Genomic DNA, 22,339 nt, shown 5'->3' with positions numbered 1-22,339 from the left:
CAGTGTTACTTGCTCACATATTTCTGAACATCCAAGTGTAAGGGTACTGAATAAATTAAAAACAAAGCCTATATTGACAATGAGAAAGTAGACTTTGAAATAAAAGCACTACCATTTCCATTAGCACCTCCCCCCCAATGAAGTACTTAGATATAAATCTAACAAAACACGTGCAAGGTATGTTTAGGAAGACTCAAAACTCTGATCAATGACATCAAGGAAGTAAATAAATGGAGAGATAGTCCACGTTCCTAGGTAGCAAGACTTAATATTGTTAAGATGTAAGTTTTTGATCTATAGATTCAATTCAATCTCAATGAAAATCCCAGTAATTTGTTTTGTGGATATTGACAAATTGATTCCTAAGGTTATATATAGAAGCAAGAAACCTATAATTGGCAACACAATATTGAATGAGAGAACAAAGTTGGAGGACTGACAGACACTATCTGACTTCAAGATTTACTATAAAGCTACATTAATTGAGGCAGTATGGAATTCGTGGAAGAATAGACTAATTGATCAATAAGACAGAATAGAGAGCCCAGAAATAGGCCTGCATAGATATAGTCAGCTGGTCTTTGACAGAGGAACAAAGGTGTTACAATGCAATAAAGATAGTTTCTTTAACAACCGATGCTGGAATGACTGAACATCCACATGTAAAATAAATAAAATAAAATAAAATAAAATAAAATCTAGTCACAGGCCTTACATCCTTCACAAAAATTAACTCAAAATGGATCATAGACCTGAATGTAAACTACAAAACTATAAAACTCCTAGAAAATAGCATAGCAAAAAATCTAGATTACCTGGGCCATGTGAGGGTGTTTTAGATAATATACCATCTATGAAAGAAATAATTGATAAGCTGGACTTCATTAAAATTAAAACTCCTGCTTTATAAAAAGACAATATTAAGAGCATTAGAAGACAAGCCACAGGCTAGGAGAAGATATTTGCAAAAGACACATAAAGGACCATTATCCAAAATAAACAAAGAACCCTTAAAATTGGGATCCCTGGGTGGCGCAGCGGTTTGGCGCCTGCCTTTGGCTCAGGGCGCGATCCTGGAGACCCAGGATCGAATCCCATATCGGGCTCCCGGTGCATGGAGCCTGCTTCTCCCTCTGCCTGTGTCTCTGTCTCTCTCTCTCTCTCTGTGTGTGTGTGTGAATATCATAAATAAATAAATAAATTAAAAAAAAAAAGAACCCTTAAAATTCAACAATCCAGAATACAAACAACCCAGCTAAAAGATTGACCACAGATCTTAACAGATACCTCACCAATGAAGACATGCCAATTAAGGCAAATAAGCATATGAAAAGAGTCCACATCATATATCATAAGGAATTGCAAATTAAAACAACAATAAGATAGCACTACATATTTATCAGAATGGCCAAAATCTGGAACACTGACGACACCAAATGTTGGTGGGAAGATGGAGCAACAGGAACTCTCTTCACTGCTCGTGGGAATGCAAGATAATACAGCCACTTTGGAAGACAGTTTGGCAGTTTGCTATAAAACTAAACATACGCTTACCATGCATTTGAGTAATGGCACTCTTTGGTATTTACTCAAAGAAGGTGAAAACTCAGGTTTACACAAAAAGCTGCACATGTATGTTTATGGCAGCTTTCTTCATAATTGCTAATACTCGGAAGCAACCAAAATGTCCCTTGGTAGATGAATGGGTAAACTGTGGTACACCCAGATAATGGGATATTATTCAGTGCTAAAAAAGAAAAAGGAGCTATCAAGCCATAAAAAGACATGGAGGAAACTTAAGTGCATATTATTAAGTGAAAGAAGCTGATCTGAAAAGGCTACACACTGTATGATTCCAATTCTCTGATATTCTTGAAAAGGCAAAACTATGCAGACAATAAAACTGTGTTTTCCATGAGGAGGCAAGTGAATGAACAGAGAACAGATGATTTGGGGGGCAGTCAAAATAGTTTGCATGATAGTATAATGAGGGATATATGTCATTGTACTGTTTCTCAAACCAATAGAATTTACAGCACAAGGAGTAAGCCCTAAGGTAAAATGAATTTCAGTGATTATGATGTGTCAGTGTAGGTTCATCCTTGGTAAAAAAAAAAAAAAAAAAAAAAATTACCATTCTGGTGAGTGGTGTTGATGATAAAAGAGGATATGCATGTGGAGGGGGGCAAGGTATATAAGAAATCTTTGTACATCTTAATTTTCTTTTAAACTTAAAATGTCTTCAAAAAAGGTAGTCTTAAAAAAGTCTCTCTTTTTATTTGGTCTTCTTGCTAGGAAGCAACATGTTGGGAATGGAATATAAAGTATGTGGCTTTTATTTTTTATTTTCAATTATTATTTTTATTTCTTTTCATCATTTTTTAAAATCTTGGAGAGGATTTAAATCTTGGTTGGGCAGTGAAGAGAATAGGGATAAGGAGTTGGACATTTTGAACAAACAAGATGATGCCAAACTATAAAAGAATCTAATCACTGAAAGCACTGAGTAAGAAGCTATTCCATTCTTAGCAGAAAGGCATATGGAGGCACAGAAAGTGATATGCTATCTTATAAAAATCAATCAATGAGAAGCAGTGCAAGACAATTTCATACGGAAGGCAAACAAGCCACATTATTTAGATGAATAAAGTAAATATGATTTCACTAGAGGAGTGGAAGTCTTGACAGCTTCTTTGAACAGCTGCCGTTCATGCAGCAGAGAAGCCTGCCTAATTGTTTATAGTATCTTCAGCTCCTCTGTGAACAGGAGGAGGCCTGTGGAGTAAGGATATAGTTTCTTTGTATAACCAGATGTGACAGAGAATATTATTCAGCCTCAGCTTATCAGGGCATGTTATAAGGTTAGCCTGGTCTGAGAAGGTCCTTTGTGTACAGAATCACAGTTTTCCACATCCCCAACTTATAAAATAGGTATTTGTTAAAGCTGGTTGGAGTCATCAGATCAGGTGAAGTCTTATAGACTGGAGTGGAGAACTTATAACATGCTTTCGTTTCCACATAAATCTAAATATATCACCTTTCTGTCTGTAGAATCCATCCCTTTCAATGTGCTTATCTCTGTAGGACTCCATAAAAACCTGTTAATAAAATATGAATGTATGGATGGATGTTCCTTTGGAATTAGCTGTTTCCGAGAGAGGAATTAGCTATTTGAGGGGAGGTTGGATGTGAGAGTGGAGACATTGACCTCAAGTCATAGCACTCAGGATACCTTGCACATTTCTAAGCCACTCCTGAGCATTTGTCTCCATGGACAGCACTCAACTCTCTTCTGTAATTCTAGGAGCCATTCTTCCCTACTACCAGGAGTGCAGTAGTGCAAAACAGCTTGCATTGTACATGATTGTTTGCTATATTGAGCAAACAGTCCACGGTGGGATTCAAATAATGATTTACTCCCAAGAACTAAACAACTAATTTATATCAAGTTTAAAAACGATAACCAGGTAGTGAGACAGGTAGAGAGTACCTGATTCTCAGCCTCACTCACAATTTCTTTCCAGCCTCAGACAAAATTTCCATACACTATTTCAGAAATGAAAATTTAAGAACATGCATTATTCCTTTGGCATATCAGGGAATAATCTACCTGTCAGATCTGCTGGGATGACAGTGATACAACTACTGTCCTGGCTTTTCTTTTTAGCTCCCAAGCTAGAAGGTCTGCTTTAGATTCACGTATTTATATGTCAAGGAAAGAAGTAGGATGTATTTAATCATTTTGTTTTTAGCTGGAATAAATTTCATGGACAGAACTGGTGCCTCTATCAGCCATTTATTGTGGCTTCAAAGACTTTAGTATTAAGACTTTAGTATTCTTGAGGTCATCAGCCAGTGGCAATGGAATCAAAGATATGTAACTGGACTCCCTAGTAGCATCATCTGTTAAAAGGGTTGGTGCTACCTGCTTCCAGGGCATGAATGATTCCATAGGACAGAGGAACCAGGGCCCCTCCAACTCACTGTTAGCTCAATTGTTTTCCTTGGCTTTCCTGGATATGGCAGTCTGCTATACTTTCCAAGTATTCTTCAGTGCCCCCTTCCACCTATCGACAAAAGCCAAACTCCCCTGTATGGTGTGAGTGACCCCTCATAAACTGACCCCACTCCACTTCCTTGGCTTCTTCCTCAGTCTCTCTCAGCATCTAGCCAGACAAAACTACTAGCAATCCTTCTTCCACAATCCTGGTGTGTTCTGTTGCATATCCTATGCTCTCCTCTATAAACCCTCTTTCTTTTGCCTGTTGAAATTATGTTTTCAATGCAAGTTCATTTCAACTTGACATTGTCTACCTTGTGAAGACTTCCTTTCTGTTGACAGTCATTGCCTCATGGGTAATATGTCATCAATCTATATCACAAAACATATTGCCAGTTGTTTACAAAGAGCACTCTACTCCTCCAATTTCTTGAAGTCAGAACCTATATTCTACCTAACTGATGCCCTCTGTGTGGCAGATGGTGTTGATGCCTGACCTTCATTCCTATGGCCTGTCCTGGACATCACCTGTAGACAGTACCTATATATGCCAGATTCCCCACATATCTCTACCTCTGGAAGCATGCTTTCTTTGCCTGGGGAAGACAGAAGTGCTGAAGATTTGATGTCTATCAGGTACAACCTTCAACCAAGAAAGTATGGGGCTCGTTGGTTTAATTTCCCAGCTTCCTCACTTGATGGAACAGCTCAGAGATGTCATCACTCATAGAAATTCCAGTAGTAGAACATTGCAATAATAGTTTGTATTATGTTTCTGCCTCTCTGCATCAATTCCCTTGGTTAGTTCCCTCCCACACTGACTCTGAGCTTGGCCATGTGTACTGGCTTTGGCCAATGGGACTTAGTAAATGACACAAAGACTTTAAAGTGCACCTGGGTGGCTCAGTGGTTGAGCATCTGTCTTTGGCTCAGGTCATGATACCAGTGTCCTGGGACCAAGTCCTGCATCAGGCACCCTGCAGGGAGTCTGCTCTTCCCTCTGCCTATGTCTCTGGCTCTCTGTGTGTCTTTCATGAATAAATAAATAAAATCTTTAAAAAAAGACTTTAAAAGTGTTTGCACATTGGGGCTTGATCTCTTCTCCATATCTTGCAAGCTTTCTTAGGCCAGTGGGATTGAATACCAGTTGCCTACTTGCTCCCAAATCCATGTCTCAGTGTCTGACATTCTACTTGCTTATTCAATGTACTAAGTACATGTTTGTTGAATGAACTGGATATATGACTGGGGCTCCTATTACTTTCTTTCTTTGTCCATTGGTTTCAAACTCCCATAATTTTTCCTTGGCTCTTTCATCATTTCTAGTTAACGGACAAGATGGTTGGTTTTGGTTTCAGCTGCTGGGTTTAAATTTTGTTTTATGCCAAGCCTCATTGAAGACACAACTCTCCAAAGTTCCCTTTGGCACTGATTCCACTATCCTTCTCCCCCAAGATGGTGCTGCTCCTTGGTTTCGAGAGACCAACAGTGGCTTGTTTCCTACCCTTCTTCCCATGTCTTAGGCTCTGTAAGGTCTCTCTTGGTCTGACAATCCCTAGAAATACAGTCAGCAGGAACTGACTAGAATTGGCTCTTGGATGTCAACTACCTTGTGTTTGAACTTCCATTACCTTTGAAGAGAACTGAGAGCCTCCTCATGTAATTGTTTTTTCCCCCCTCACAGAAGAAGAGAACAAGCTAAGGACAAGGAAGGATAGAATTTGTGGATCACCTTATTCTGTCACTGGTTTCTTAATTTCCCATCAAGTCACAAAATTTTAGGCTATTAATGGTAATTAATTAAGTGAAGCCATTTAACACAGGCACAAATTAGGATATTCATGTAACCTTTCCTAAAGTGCTTGGTCTTCCTGATTGCAGCATTATGTAACACATCAGCCTGTCATTTAGTGAGCATCTGATGATAATGGAAGCTTTTAGTTTCTTTTCCTCATCATTTATTTTTATAATTATTGAGTTTTCTTACTAAATGTACAGTGCTATGATAGTCACTAAAGGGGCAGTCAAAGAAACATAATTCCTATTCCATATTTCACCAAGGGTAAATCCAATAGGTTGTTGTTGGTATAGAATCAATCTTTGAATCTATGAGCAACTTTGTTTGGAAAACTGAAATTCATAAACTTTTATAGGTAAAATGGTGAAAAGCAAGTCAGGAGGACCTGCAAAGAACTGGTGTCAGACCAAGTTAGTATGTGTAGCTACTCACTCATAGGAATCTCACACAGTCAGGTTTTCCATCTCATCCAACATGAAAGACAATGGTTCCAGTCTCTGAACCTCAGCCAATAAACAACAAAGTTAAAATGCTCATTGTCAGTACTTAAGAACATAAACATCATGTTTAATATCCTTTTCTCATGTAAAATGAGATGTTAAACTAATGCCTAAGATTCCTTCCTGTAATTTCATAATTGTAGATATTATTTGTAAAAATTTAAATAACTCTGGGTAAACCAGAGTTTAGAATAATTAGGCTGGCACAACACAATTTTTTGATGGGATGGCAATTTCCAAGTGGTCTGACAGGTGTTTAGAAACTATCATCTATATACAGCACCAAAACAACATAAGTTTAAATCACCACAATACTTTTCCTCTTTCCCACTACACCTCTTGAAAGGATTGTTTTGATACCTCCATTTCATCATATTTACTGCCATTCTTCACAATTTGGCTTCCTTTCTATAGCAGACATGACCATTTCCCTGCTTAGATCCCTTTGGGCCTTAGCATTTAGTGCATGCCAGCCTCTGCATCTCTTCATCTGAGTTTTCTCTGGTTGGCCAAATTCTGCTCTGTTGAACTTGTGCCAGGTTAAAGTGCTGGGAGGCTTAATGCCCCCCAGGACTAATTATCAATCATGAACAATGTCTGATTGTAACTGGCATATAAATACCCCAGCTCCTTCACACCTCAGGCAGGACAACTCTGGGGCCTATATTCTACACCAGCTCTTAGAGATCCCCCCTTAAGCCCCCATTATCCACAGTGACAACTTGTTCTATAATGCACCTTTCAGTCTTGCTTTCCCTTCTCTGTTTCAATCCCCCCACTCCCCTGCCAGTATTTTCTAGACTCATTCCTTAAATAAGCAACTTGCATTTAAACTCTTATCCCAGGGACCACTCCTTGGTACCCAAACTGACACATGTGGCCTCTTCCACTGTACTAAGGTGGCTTCTCCAATTTTAACAAGGATTTCATCTCTGAAGCCAGTGGTATTGCTTGCCCTGTTCTTTCTTTCATGACCTTGATCTCCCTTCCTTTCACAGCTTTGGATTCTCCTTCCACATCTCAGTCCAGGCTCTGTCTCCTCTCCTGGCTCCTCTTTTCCCCTTCACATCAAAAGTTCTCCAAGATCTCGTCCGAGGACCTCTTCTCTCCTTTTTCTTTTAACATATTTCCTTGGCAATTCTATCCACTGCTGTGGCATGATGGAAGTGTATGTGGATGGATGCTTGTGCATTTGATGTTCAGTTCCTTGAACACTCTCACCTCTTTTTGACTTCGGTAACTAATTTCCATGGTGTTTCCATTATCTGGAAGTGCATAGGACTCAGAGCCTGGAGCTTCAATATCCCAGTCCCTAACCACAGCTTTCTATCTTTCGGTTCTCTCACTATTAATCTGAATTTACCTTCTCTTTAGTTTATTGATGTTCCATTTTTTGAAAACTCCACTTCTCTCTTTCCCAGCTCTACTATTCCCATTTGAGTGCTGTTTAAGAAAATGCCTCACTTGGTGCTACTATAAATCCATTCTCTTCCACTTCGCCCCTCAGTACTGCCCAGAAGTAATCATTTGTCCTTTGTTAGCGTCCCCTCCCTTCCCATTAATAGCGTGTAAAATGTTATTTCCCTTGAAGCCCCCACTGCATTACCCCTTCTCTCACTGGAAGTGTTGACTTTGCCTCCTTCACATTTGAAATAATTGTGACTCTTTAGTGGGTATTCTCCCCATATTCTCCTCTGTGACCTACACACTGAACTTCATCTGTCCATTCCTCTCTTTTAGCTCAGAAAGAGGAGATTTCCCTTCTCCTGCTCAGGGTAATCCTTTCACTTTTTCAATAAAACCTAGCTAATCAAAGGATGAAGAAAAATGAAGAATTTGGGATTTTAAAAGTTCTGGTGAAAGGATTTGTGATGAAATCAAACAATTTTAATGTAGAATAAATACAAGCAATACTGCAAATCATGGTTATGTTCAGAAGGTAAATATTTATTTGTAACTTGATGCAAAAATAATGATGCACCTAATGAACATTACAGTGTGGGAATAGAGGACGCAATAGGAAGTGTTGGGAAGCTAATATCCCCACTTTACTAAGCATGGACTTCACCAGATTCACTAATGTTGAAATATGTAATGAAATAATTAAACATGTCATTAAATATATATTATCTATCTTCCATTTACATGTAAAATAATCACAAACCCCTCACTCAATACTATCACAATAATTTTTTTCTAGTTTTAGAGAGACTTATTATGAAACAATATCTCTGTGACTAATTTGTCTGAAGCTAAACAATGTCATCATTTTTTTCAGTCCTTTTCATTCTGTTAAATTCTGTAATAAATTAATAGTGTAAAATTTAAAATAATGTGAACAATAATAATTTCAGTCCTAAAAAATAATTTATCTAACTTCCTTTCTTCTCTTTCTATATATTCTTACAGAAATATCTGCAATAAAATTTATCAAGTGCTGGTAATGGTTATTTCTGAGTAATGAGATTTGAGGTAATAAAAAAACAAAAACAAAACCTTTCTTCCAGTGTTTTTTTAAAATACTACTTGATATTTTAAAAAATAAGAATGTGTAATTTTTTCAAAAATAATTTAATTATTATATTTTTTGTATGCTTAGGGATTTTTATGTCAGCTTATTAATTTGATGATTCCCACTCATGGCACTCACAAGGGCTGCAATGCCTAAGAATACTGTGGCTTTTACTGAGACATTCTCCATCCCCCCAGTCAAAGAATTGTTTGCTTATTTGTTTAAATCTCAAGAGGAAAGATGCTCAATTATCTAAGAAATCTGATAGCAACATAAATTAGATCATTCATTCAATAACTACTCATTGTAGGCTTAGTTTATCAGGCATCACATTTACACAGAAAGCAAGACTGCCAATGTTTTTATCTCCAGCTTCTATTAAAACAGTGAAAGTCAAGTATCCCAAGTCAAAACAATTTTTTTCTAATGCCATTACTACACTTGGCACATGTTTTAAATCTGAGTTGTTATCCTCCTGTTCTTGATGTCTCCAAATAAATGGTTCTCTATGTCTCTCATCTCTCTTTGAACTCTTTCTACTTCAATACAAAGTGAGTATTAAGTGAATCTATCTAGGAAAACTCTGAAGAATTGGATGTTCATGAGTCAGTCAAATTTAAAGTTATAAATAAAAAGCAACCCTAGGGTCCTACAGTTTTCATGTTATTGTCCACTTTTCAATGGAGAAACTATCAACATCCTGTAACATTGTTGAGTCTATTTCATTTGTGTCAGAAAATTAAGAGTTTGTGTCCACGTTTGACTTTCAGTCTAAGAGTTTGCTATATTCAATTATTCTCATCAGAGGAGCTCAGTACATCACAACATTCTCCAAAAAGTCATGGTCAAATTGTTTTAGAGACAAAACCAATTTGTCAAGAGAGTTTATTGCTTTATCTATATATACGTCATGTAGAAGCCATTCACTAATATGGAACCATGGAAATTTAGAGTAGGAGTGTTAATTCAAATGTAATTACTTGATTCCCTGATGATTAGTGGAGTTTAGTCAGTTAATAGACTTGAACTATGATACACTGTACACGCATACATATATATGTGTATACATATATAATGTATAGAAGATGAAACTAAAACTTCTGCTTTTGAACTGTCCTGTGATTACTGAATCTCAAATAATAATCCACAAATTCAATTCAAGGTTTCTTTTTGAAATGATGAATCTGAGTTTAAATGTAGACTGAAGCCACTGCTCTAGTGGGTGGAAAAAGTGTGAACTTCAGGTTTCATGTTTTATTTTTAAAACCTGACTTCTTTGAGCAGTTACAGCCAAATATATAATTATTGCAAACTTAACTATAGCATCACTCCCTGAAGTGCTATAACATTATGATCTACAGCAAATAAGATCCTTTGAAAGAGACATTGAATTTTAGATATTCATTCATTTGAGAAAAAGAGGTGTAATTTTTCTCCTTCTTTTGTATTTTGATCAAGTTTTAACTGCAGGTCTTATTTTTTTCTGCTCAAAGAGCTAATCTATTCTATTACCAATAATTTCTAAGTTGGAATTTTAGGGAAACACAGGAGTCTGCCAGTCATTGACTTGCTGCTTGCTACCTCTTATATTTTCTAGCTAAATTGCTGCCCATAAATAAGTGGATGCTACAGAGGTAATTTTTTGAAAACTAGTTCTTCAGGTGCCTTTTCTCTGAGCTAATGGCCAGTCACCTTGTAATTCAAGTTTATTTATCAGTCAAGAAGCATATAATGAGAACCTATTATGAGTAGGGCATATTGGTTGCCAGTGGGACAAAGAGTGTTTAATGGATTTTATATTCTTCCTGGAGAAGAAAAATCACAAAGATTTTTTGAAAAATTGGCTTACATTATGAAATGAAAATATAGGAGCTTTCATAAGCCTTTTAAAAATTGTTGTTCTTGTGATCTGGTTTGTTTTGGTTGTAAGGTTTAGAGAGTCACTCCAGCAACTTAAGAAAAGGGATATTTATCAACAGCATATTGGTTTGGATAATGATGGTTGTTCTAAAGATAAAGTATCAAACCTCAGTGCCATAAGGTAATCACAGTTCAATTTCTCACTCATAAAGTTCTTCTAAATCAAGAATCAGGGACATGGGGTCCTTTTATCTTGCAACTCCACCATCTTTGGCATTTAGCTTCCAAAGTTACTGTTCTCAATCACATCAAGCCTCAAAAGAGAAAAGAAAGCAGAGAATCAACCTGTGTGGGGAGTTTTTATGCATCAAGCAAGGAAGAAGTGCACATCACTTCTGCTAACATTACATTGGCTGGAATCATCACATGGTCATACTTATCTGCAAGGCTGGCTGGGAAATGTGGTCTTGCTGTGGCCCACATAGAAGAGGAAACTAGTTTGGTGATTAGCTTTTACCTTCTGTCACAGATGTCTTTTGCTGGGAAATAGAACTGGAAAGTTGTTAGGAACTCAGTTAAGATTTCTGCATCTCCCATGACCTGGATAGGCTATTTCATGGCGACTAGACCTCATTCTCCTTTCTATAGCAACTAGTGAATCAAATTTTCTAAGGAAGCCAGTATGATTGGTTGAGATAATTACCATGGTCTATAATGAATTAAATTCATTATGAATTATTTGAGCCAGGCCCTCTCATGGACCATGTCCAAATCATGGATGGATTCCCATTGGGCTGAGTGTTTATTTCTTACTTGATCAGTTATCACTTCTAAGAAAGTACAACTTACAACTGCCTTCTTGAGTAAAAAAACTGTAGCTGGGCCATCACCTTATTATTATTATTACTAGTACTAATAATAGGGTTTTTTATTCTATGCACTTGATACTGAGTCCAGAACCTTACATGCACTATATTATTTATTTTCCACAACCACCATATTTTATTAACCATTTCAAATAAACATGTGCCTCTGAGAGATTTCAACAAAAGTTTCCAGTACTGTCTAATTCTAAAACCCATCACTTTTTACCTTTGAATGTGGCTCCTAGCTTTCTTCAGTCACAAGAGGGGCACTGGATATAGTAAGTGCCATGACAAATGTGACTGGTACCAAGAAAAAGGAAAAGATTAAATGCAGTGGAAGTCCCAAAGAGCTAGAGAATGTTCTTATCTAGGTCAATCAGAGAAGGCTTGAGGGATGAACTTGGACTTGACTAGGGCATACTGCATTCATTTGGGGTCCAAAGGGAATTCATGGCATTCATGTTCAGGAAGTAGAGCTCTGGGCTATTTACTTTTGCCTACCATAGTAGTAGGTCTTGGAGTTTCAGAAAAACTTAAGGCTTTCTTAGATAAAAATCCTTTTGGAAATTCTTAGGATCAAATCTGTTTCTCCATCTAAACCATGTTAATTTTGATGTGGAGAAGTATGACACAGAGAGTAGGGGACTACTTCTTTGGACTGACAACTGATGCGTGATGAAACAGAGTGAAGTTATAGAATCTGGATTCAATATTGTTGGAACATGGGGGATCCCTGGGTGGCTCAGCGGTTTCGCGCCTGCCTTTGGCCCAGGGCGCGATCCTGGAGTCCCGAGATTGAGTCCAGCGTCAGGCTCCCGGCATGGAGCCTGCTTCTCCCTCTGCCTGTCTGTCTGTCTCTCTCTCTCTCTCTCTCTCTGTCTATCATAAATAAGTAAAAATAAATCCTTAAAAAAATATTGTTGGAAAATTAAGACACCATTAAAAGATTAAAAATAAATATTCAAAATAAATATATCTGACAAAACATTCCTATCCATAATAGCCAAAGAACTCTTACAAACAAAAATTAAGACAGATAATCCAAAAAAAAAAAAAAAAAAAAACAAAAGACCCCCCAAAAAACCCAAAAAACCTTTTCAGGGCAAAAGACCTGAACAAATAATGTATAATGGGATTCCTGAACCTGAATAGACATATGAAGAGGTATTCAGTTTCAACAGATCATCAGGGAAATGCAAATTAAAATCACAATGAGATACCATTGCCATTACGTAGCCACCAAAATAAGTAAAAGGATACAGGTATAAAAAAATCAAAATGCTGGTGAGAATGTGGAGTAATCAGAACCCTCATATGCTTCCGGGTTGTCTATTGCAGGGGACAATTGTGTATATGCCCTGTATAATTCCCTCCCCTTGAGAGTGGGGGCAGGATTGTAAAGATGATGGATTTCATTCCTATGATTAGATTACACTATATGGCAGAGGTGAATCAATGTAGTTAAGGTCTCAAATCAGCTTACCTGAATTAAAAGAGAATTATCCTGGGTGGGCCTGAATTAATCAGGCTAACCTAAACAGGTACTTAGTCTTTCCTGAAAGAAGGGTGAGTATCTTAGGTTTATGGAAGGGGTCATTCACAAGGTCATGAGGAGCTGAGAGTAGAGCTAGCAAAAAATGAAGACTCCAGATCTACAACCACAAGGAGCTGAATTCTTCTAAAAACCTGAGTGTGCTTAGAAACAGAGTTCCCCTTGGTGCCTCTAGATGAGGACATAGCTGGCCAATATCTTGATTTCAACCTGTGAGCCCTTGACCAGAAGACCCAACTAAAATATGCTAGACCCTTATCCATGAAAACTATGAAATAATGAATTTTTGTGGTTTTAGGCCACAAAATCTGCAGTAATTTGTTCAGCAATAGAAAACTGATACAGTTTCCTAAAGTTGAATGTATGTATGCCTTTTGACTCAACTATTCTACTCCTAGGGATATTTCCAACAGAGAGGCATACATGTTATCACTAAAGTACATACACTACAATATCCACAGAAGCAATATTCATAATAGCCTAAAACCAAAAACTACCCAAATGAGCAAGGGGGGAATCCTATGAGATGTGGATAATATTTTATTTCTTGATTTAGATGCTAGTTATACATGTGTGCCCATGTTGTGAAAGTTTATTAAGCTGTGTTCTTTCCTAAAATATACTTCAATAAAATTAAAAGAAATTTAATTTTAAAATTAAGTTCGGGTAAAATTAAAATTAGAAATTCAAATAAAATTAAAAGAAATTTATTCTTTCATTATATAGCAGCACAATTATTACTAGATTTAAAAAAATTTAATAATCACACATATAAAAGTCATCACATGATTTTCCTAGCCTTAGTGCTTCATGGATAAAAAACAAAATCTAATGCAGTAAAACAAATACGCTTGTCAGTTGTTCGGATTTTTACCTTAATTCTTACTTGATTTTTGGCCAAACTTCAACACATTGCTTTATTTTTTTAAAAAAGATTTTATTTATTTATTCATGAGAGACAGAGAGAGAGAGAGAGAGAGAGAGGCAGAGACATAGGCAGAGAGAGAAGCAGGCACCATGCGGGGAGCCTGATGTGGGACTCGATCCTAGGACTCCAGGACCATGCCATGGGCAGAAGGCAGGCATCCAAACCGCTGAGCCATCCAGGGATCCTTGACACATTGCTTTAATAAGTACTTTTAGTGGTTTTTTTTTTTTCCCTCAAGAGACTTAAAATTAGTAGTGTATTGGGAATTTTTAAGGCACTCTTTGGAATAACAACTCTGATGTTATTGTAAACTCTCCTGGACATATATGTCTTTTTTGATGAACATATGTCTTTGGGCCAGATCATGATAAAATAGAAAAACTGTAGCCTCAACATACCTTTCTGACAGTAAAGTTGTAGTTGTTTTCCTCCACTTCAGGGAGGAAATGCAATTTTTTGGTCATGGCCTTGCAAGAATTTGACAAAATAAATATTCATTTAATATCTCATATGCCGAGTAGTGTGTTAAATATGGGGCTGTAAGAAGACGTGATATATTGTTTCTTTTCTTGGAAGATTCATTAGCTACCTGAAGAAGTACATACTCATACACATTAGTTAATGACTTAGGCACACATATTACTATAATACAGACTAGGTGTTGGCTACAGAAAAAAGTAAAAAAGAAAGAAAGGAAAAACATCAGAACTCCAAAATGGTGCCCCAAGAGCAGAGTTCTTGACTGTCAGAGAAGGCTTCCTGGAGGCAGTTTGGTAGAATAACAAATTATTTTCCACAAACTCAATTTAGTTTTAAATCTGAGGATTTTTTTTTTCGCTTTTTAGATATAAGTTTAACCTCTTGGAGCTTTAAGTTTTTCATTTGACAACTAGGGCTGGTGGCAACAATTTGTACCACACAGGTTTGTGATATTAGATGAGATAATTCAGTAAAATAACAAGCTCCCCTAGTGTACATAACTGATCCTTCTTTTGGATGAATCACCAAGGATCTTTAGTGTCTGACCCTGAGAGCATTGGAAAGAATGGAGGAGTAGGGATTTGGAATATATACTAGGTGTTAGAGAGAGGAAGGAGAAGGAAGTATTACAGGTTTAAGATGAAAAAAAAAGTAAAAAAATACAGTATGACATGATGGAAACAAGATAAGACAGTGTTTGGGAAACCTAGAGGAACAGATAAAACTGAGGGTGTTTCTTTACAGGCTGGCAAACCCAGTAACAGGCTGGCTTTGGTGAGGAAACCAGAAATACAGGATACCACCTTTGAATATTTACCTTTCAACTGGACAGATGATACTTACACTCATATTTACTTACATGTATGAAATGACTAGAGGATAAAAGATGGAGTGTACTAGCTCATATTGCGTAGGCTTTGCTTTTTCATCCCACAGGAATTTGGAGAAGGGAAAGCACATTGTGGTCCTTAGCATCAGGGAAGGTTTGGAGCTCAGACTTGAAAGATGGGTGGGATATGAACCCAAGAAAGGAAAAGAGGGTTTATTTTCCACAAGTGTGGCATCAGGCAAAGATTCAACAGTCAGAAGTATTCTGCCATAGATTTTTACTTAAATATGTATCAGAACAAAAATCATAAGAGACACTACTTTTGAGAGGTTATGGAGAGGTGAGGAGAGGTGGCAAGGCAAAGGCTCATGTTCTTACATAGAAATTACGTGTTTGAGGCTGATTCAAAACCAGTGGGCTCCTCTTGAAGAAGCAGTGGTGGTGAAAGAGGCTTAGGTATCTGATTTTACCCTAAGTATGATTTCCCTCAGATTTTATGTTAAGTATATCAAGATTATCCAGATTCATTTATGATGAAATTGTCCCTATACTTCCCTTCTCAAAGTCCACCATCAAAAAAAAAAAAAAAGTCCACCATCAAAGCTATAAATTTCCCCATCAAGCTGTTTACCTCTATACAAAAGGAGTGACTCTCTTGGAGAACTAATAAGTTAAGCATTATCTGCCTTAGCTACACCTGGATTTGCTTAAGTTGCTAAGATCCTAAAGGGCATATTTTCCAAAGGATAAGCAAAGAGGATATAGCAATGTCTGTCTACACTATGATAAGGTGCATGGTATGGAGAGAGAGGAATGGGATTTCTGCATTAACTGCAGTCCTTTTACACTCAAAAACTAAAGAGCCTAATGCTACATCCCTTTTCAGCATACCTCAAAGCGCAACACATCCTGCAGAGCACTTAGCCTATTTGGTATGTACTAAGAGGTAGAGTGTGAGTTTATCTCTGAAAGATCTGGGTTTAAATCCAGATTTGGTTGTTTTTCACCTTGGGCCCCAATTTCCTTATCAGTACTATGTGCTTAATAATAATAGTATTTTCCCCAGAGTTGTTGAGAATATTAAATAAGGGACGCCTGGGTGGCTCAGGGGTCAAGCACCTGCCTTCTCCAGGGCGTGATCCTGGAGTCTCAGGATCGAGTCCCACATCGGGCTCCTTGCGTGGAGCCTGCTTCTCCCTTTCTGCCTGTGTCTCTGCCTCTCTCTCTCTCTCTCTCTGAATCTCTCATGCATAAATAAATAAAATCTTAAAAAGAGAGAATATTAAATAAGAATGTATGTAAGGACCCCTGTACATAAGGGTGCCCTGCTGTCGTCAAGTAATAACAATCACTGTTACAATCACCGTTGTCATATTTTTGGCTCCTAGGTTCTGAACCTTGCCAAGTTAGGGGGATGTGGTGGGAACGAAGGAGGGTCTGCTTGTTTACTGTGTTGCTGGTACTCTTGAAACAGCCCAGACTCTGGGCGAGAATGACAACGGGCTTCTCCCTCGGCTGGCGTCTTCTCTCCCCTGCTCCACCCACGCTTCCCCCGGAGCAACAAGTTCCCTTCTGCAAGACCCGCCCGCGCGCCACTGGTAGACCCGGCGGGCGCCTCCTCCCAGACCTCTGACTTACTCGCTCTGAAACCCACCTGGGGTCGCAATATAATAGCGGCTGCCAACGCCCTACTGAGGAGGGAGAGTTGGCTGCAAGTGAGGGAGCCCTGGCGGCGGCTGGGAGGGCGGCGGGAGGCGTGGGAAGTCGGGACAGAGGAATTGATAGGAGACCTAGTTCGCGCTGCCCTTGAGAGGCAAAAGCAACAAACGAAAGCGCCCACTGCTCTTCTCCAGCCTCCGTCCTGGGTGGAGGTGGGAGGAGGGCCCCGAATCCCACAGACCTCCACCCAGCCGTCTGATTGCCGAATCATATCCCTACGTCCTCCAGGCTCCCATCGCCCGGTTTCTCCTTGCACCCTCACTCCACTCCACCCTCACTAGGTCCCATAAGGATACTTGAGATTTCTGACAAGATATTTCTCAAGGAGGAAAAGTAGGTAAGCCATGCACCCCGCCCCCCCCCCCCACACACACACCGAGCACTCTCCTCTCCGCCGCTCTCCCAGAATGGATGCCCTAGTGTCGCCAAAGGAGTTCCAAGGCGTCCTGGGTTGGGAGCCCTATCTAGCTGCCCAAACAGTTGAACTCTGACAACTTCTTGGAATGGGGATCCCCGGACCCTCGTGGGAAAGCCATGCTGGCCGCCCACACATCATAGGGACACCCCGACTTCTCCATAGGGAACTCCTCCCAAAATTTGCCTTTCCAGCTCCCACAGCTGTGAATTGAGAATCAGAGAGCTAACTAGGAGTGCGCTTCGGGGGCGGGCGCTCGTGGGCCGGGGCGAGGGAGAGAAGTTCCACCCCAGTTTTGAAAAGAAAACCCAGTTCATGTCTTCCAAGTGTCCTGGAGCCAAGAAGCTGTTGTTCCTGGAAAAGAGCAAGGACTGAAGTCACTGGGAGGGAAGTCGTCCTAGCGCGGGGTCCGAAAAGCACGGAGGTGAATTGCGATGTTGAAGCTTTTAGCCTTGTCCGTCGGAAACTACTCTTTCTCCAGGAGATGGGGGCAGGGGATACATCCCTGGCAAAGACTGCGAACGTCAAGCCCAGATGTTCAGCGCTTCATTCCTCCATCCCCACGCAGCCTTGAGAACTTGGTACCTCGGACAGCAGCCCGGGCGCAAGGCACCGTTAGAAAGGTGTTATCTTGTTTTCACCACCAAGTCAAAGAGCAATAAATTATTTTTATGACCTTACTAGTACAATTTGAAGGACATTTTAATTACATAACCCGTGAAAGATCACCGGAGGCAATGTCGTGTTAAAGAGCCCATGGCAGACTATCTGCATCGCATGAGAAAGAAAACTTGCAAATCTGCAATGAGATTGCGCAGGGCTGCCCCCGTTTTGAAACAACATGCGAAATGCAAGGGAGATCTTACCTTTCGGACTCCAAAGCCGTGCTCTGCTGCAACTTGGCGAGCTTCTTCCTCTCCTCCTTGATGCAACTCCACAAGAAAATGATTCGTGAAGACCGGTCTCTCGGCAGATGCAAAAACCATGACACAGAAGAGGAGCCCGGCGGCCGCCTTCCACTGAGATACCCAGCCACCTTTCATCTTTCTCTGGGAGTGAAAAGTGGTGCTAGGAGGCGCGCAGGCTGGTGGACCCGGGGACTCGGGGGAGAGGTGCAAATAAAAAGATATATGTAGTTGTTTGTTTATTTGTTTGTTTGTTTGTTTTAAATCTTTGTATTGGGAAAGAGACTGATCAGGAGCCGAGAAAGCAGCAAATCAGTGTGTGTGCTCCTCCAGCACCTGGCTGGCGGGGAGGCGGTGGAGTCAGGCTCGCTGGCGGAGGTGCGAATGTGGGGAGCTGTGTGTATCCGAGAGAAAGAGCGAGTGTAGGTCTGTGCTTGAGGCTAAATCTGCATTTTCAGCTCCTCCTCGGCTCCAGTTCCCCTGGGGCCGGAGGAGAGCGCCAGCCTGGGTGACGTGCGCCCGCCCGCAGCCAATAGGGACCGGGGATGCGGCGGGCCCCGCCCCGGGCCGCCCCGGGCCCGCCCCCGCCCCCGCCCGCCCCCGTCCCGGCCGGGCCGCCTCCGCCGACGGGGGGCGCCGCGCGCCGCGCCGCCAGCCCGCGCCCCCGCCCCTCTCAGAACCCTGGAGAGCTCCCCCACCTCTGCACCGGGCCCGCCTGGCTCCCAGGAAAATCCCCCCAGCTGCAATCCGGTCGGCGGCGCCGGAGTGATGTCATTGTTTGTGGAAAGCCGTGAGGCTCTGGGAGGGGAACTACGGCGCGTGCCGCTCTCAGGCCCCGAGGGGAGCCGGGCACCGGCCTCCCCCCTCCCTCTCCCCTGCTTGCTTTCCGCTGCAAAACAGCTCCCCCCCCCCCCCCCGCCAGGCATGCTTGCCTCTTTTTCTCTCAATAACAAAGCAAATATTAGCCCTCCTCTCGCCTCGCCACTTTGGACAGATCCCGGGGGCGGCTTACTCCCCTTCCCGGCAGGGAGAAGGTGCGGGAAAGCAGCCTTCTTTGGGCGACCCATGGGGGCGATGCATGTATGCATGTATGTATGCATGTATGCATGTATGTATATTCTTGTAGGCTCCGGGCTTGTCTGGAACTAAGCAGCTGGGAAGCCTAGCAGGGTATCAGGCTCCCTCCCACCGGCAACTGTGATGAGAGGAGACTCCTCCCAGAGTCTGGGCTGCTCCGCAGAGACCGCCTTCTGGAGAGGCGCGGCCGGGGGGCGGGGGGGCGTTGACAGGCCTGCAGGTACAATCTTAGACCTGGGGATGTTCGGTTGCAGAAGGACAGCGAGGGTGTGCGTGTGGGAAGGTGCAGCCACCGATCCTAGGCGCTGGGCCAAGACTCCAGTTGGACATTTTCAACTGGGGAGAATTCAGGCCAAGTGGCAGCGGGTCAACGGAATTATCCAGTTAAGAAACGTGCGCTCGCAGCCTACTAAGGGCTTGCACTGACTTCTTCCTGCCCCAGTGAGAGGAAGCAGGGGCGCGATGTCTGCCAACAAATCAGGGAGATTGTTTTAAAGCAACTCAAATATTGTTGGATTGCAGAGTATGCACACTGATCCTCATTATCGTTTAGCTCCAAAGTTCAAAATCCTGCTTTACTTGGATAAGAGGTAAGAGACCTTTATCTTAGAGGCTTAATTAAGTGTATGCAGTACAACCAGAAAGAGAGACAGAGACAGAGAAAGGTACACAGGGAGAAAAAAAGGGGGTGGGTGGGTGGAGAGAATAATGTTGACACATTTTACCCACACACATTCATTTTATTATCAACAGATTTTTCCTCATTTCATTTTAGCACAAAGTCAAAATCTAAACAAGAAAAGCAATATTGGTAAAAATGAATACAACGCTATGGGACACATGGTCTTCAGAGCAGATTCTCCTTTCTGGCATGGTCCGCTCCTCCCAGAGTCATTTCAAACATTGCCAAATAAAAATGCAGACATTATTGAAAATTTTGATTAAAGCTTGAGAAGTCTGTATTCAATTATTATTCTTGGTAGTATCAGTACTTGAATTCCTTTTAAAAATGGTAAGTGAAAGAAAGAAAAAAGAAAAAAAAATGGTAAGTGAGATGCTGAGAAGGTGCTAGCTCATAGACTAAAGATAAAAGGGGCCAAAGTGGAGACAAGGTTTCTGAGCAAGTATAAATAAAAGGGAACAGAGCTTCTCTGAGTTCCTCAGTTCTTTACTGCTCAGAGGCTCATTTCTCCTAAGATTTTTTTTTATCACCTATCCTACTCCACAGATTACGTCTCATAGTCTGATTTAACCACAAGGTTTTCTTACTAAAAACCTTCAGTTCTTCCTTACCCTCTTTCCCCTATATTTCATCCATATTTTGAATCTAAGTGCTAGGCTGGTATGAAGAAATGCCAAGTGATTCTTCCTGCCCTGTATTGTCATTTGAGAAAAATGGCACCAAATGTGAAAATTACATTAGATGGATTCACAATCATGGAGAGCATTTCAAAAGCAGCAACAGAGATAAAAATCTAAGTCTTAAGAAAAATAGATGTGAAGAGCATCAAATAAGTCAATTTAGAAGATTATGGGTGTTGGGAAATAGCGCTGCTAATGTAGCTAAATCTCTCTGAAAATGAACATGAAATTACCATCTATTCAGAGATATTTATTAATTTTTTTCTGAAACCACAAAGCAATACTTTATTTCCTAAATAAATTCCAAAGATGAAATGCTAGTAAATGTTGAATCTTATGTATTTGAATTTTCAATAATTAAAACTATGTAAAATTGGGTACAAGCTAAATAAAGCCTGGATGGCTGATTAAAATAAGACATTTTGAGTGGTTTACATAGAATACAGTTCATCATAATATTGTCAGAACAGCATAGCAAATGAAAATGGAAATTTTTTGTGTGATGCAAATGTTCAATTTTAAGTACATAATAATGCACCCAAGTGGAGGAAATATGTGGATACATTGAATTGTTACTTGAAATACAAATACACATCCAGGTGCATTCACACACACACACATAGCTTCTGTAAGGTAACTATTTCTAAACTTTTTTTTGTTTTTGTTTTTGTTTTTTGAATATCAACAGTAACTTTGGAGCAAGAAGATGAACTGGAAAGAAAATGGGCTCCCTGGATGGAGCCTGCTTCTCCCTCTGCCTTGTCTCTTCCCCTCTGTCTCTTTGTGTCTCTCATGAATAAATAAATAAAATCTTAAAAAAAAAAAAGGAAAGAAAATGGTAGCAGAATGTTTCAAGGACTAAAATGGAATCCAGTTGACAAGAACTCTATTGCAGGCTCTACTGTCACTGGCTATGCCACTTGGGCTAAACAATTATATCCCTCAAAGCCTCTATCACCTTATCTGTCAAAGAAGATAGTTGGGTTAGAGCACCCCCTCCCCCCCCGCAGGTCCAAGAGCCCAACTGTAATTCCAAAGAGTTGCCAAAGCAGACTATGATATAGAAAGGATCATCAATACCTTGAGAGGTGTTAAGGAGAGTCATACTTTTTTATTACCCTATGGTGCCCATATAAACCCCCACACCAATAGTCTCTTATATTACTAATTTTGTGGATTTGAGGAAAGAATAACTAACACAAACTGGCTGACACTCAGGAACAGACATGAAAACCATCAGTATGTTGAGATTTTTACTATTTAAGATACAGTTGTATCTTTAGAAAAAAAACGTAAGTTTGGTTTCAGTTCAAATGTGCTATGTAACCCCCAGAGTCTCTTTGAAGACATTGTCCTGCAAACACCGGAATAGTCCCGTTACATGGATTCATAACTATAAATCAACAGACCTATGTGTGATTAAAAGAACCCAAACCACCTGAGCTATGATTGGGACCCTGCCATTCAGATATACTTCCAGGGAGAACTTTGGGCTCAGGGAGTTTCCAGGTCAAGCAAAACCCATCACTGGGGAGG

The 22,339-nt window shown here is 40.3% G+C and overlaps 1 protein-coding gene across 1 annotated transcript in view; it reads right to left on the bottom strand.

Moving 5' to 3' along the window:
* The window catches only part of PCSK2 (proprotein convertase subtilisin/kexin type 2), a 255,650-nt gene extending 236,921 nt beyond the window's left edge, over positions 1-18,729 (bottom strand). Inside the window, exon 1 of the mRNA XM_055343431.1 lies at positions 18,326-18,729. Coding sequence (XP_055199406.1) covers positions 18,326-18,502 — 177 coding nt within the window. The 5' untranslated portion in view covers positions 18,503-18,729. The remainder of the gene's footprint in view (positions 1-18,325) is intronic.
* Between the last annotated feature and the right edge of the window lie 3,610 nt (positions 18,730-22,339).

This window comes from Nyctereutes procyonoides, unplaced genomic scaffold (assembly GCF_905146905.1).
Source record: "Nyctereutes procyonoides isolate TBG_1078 unplaced genomic scaffold, NYPRO_anot_genome, whole genome shotgun sequence".
Classification (NCBI taxonomy): domain Eukaryota; kingdom Metazoa; phylum Chordata; class Mammalia; order Carnivora; family Canidae; genus Nyctereutes; species Nyctereutes procyonoides.
Note: the sequence above shows the minus strand (reverse complement) of the source record. Positions and strands in the feature narration are given on the sequence as shown.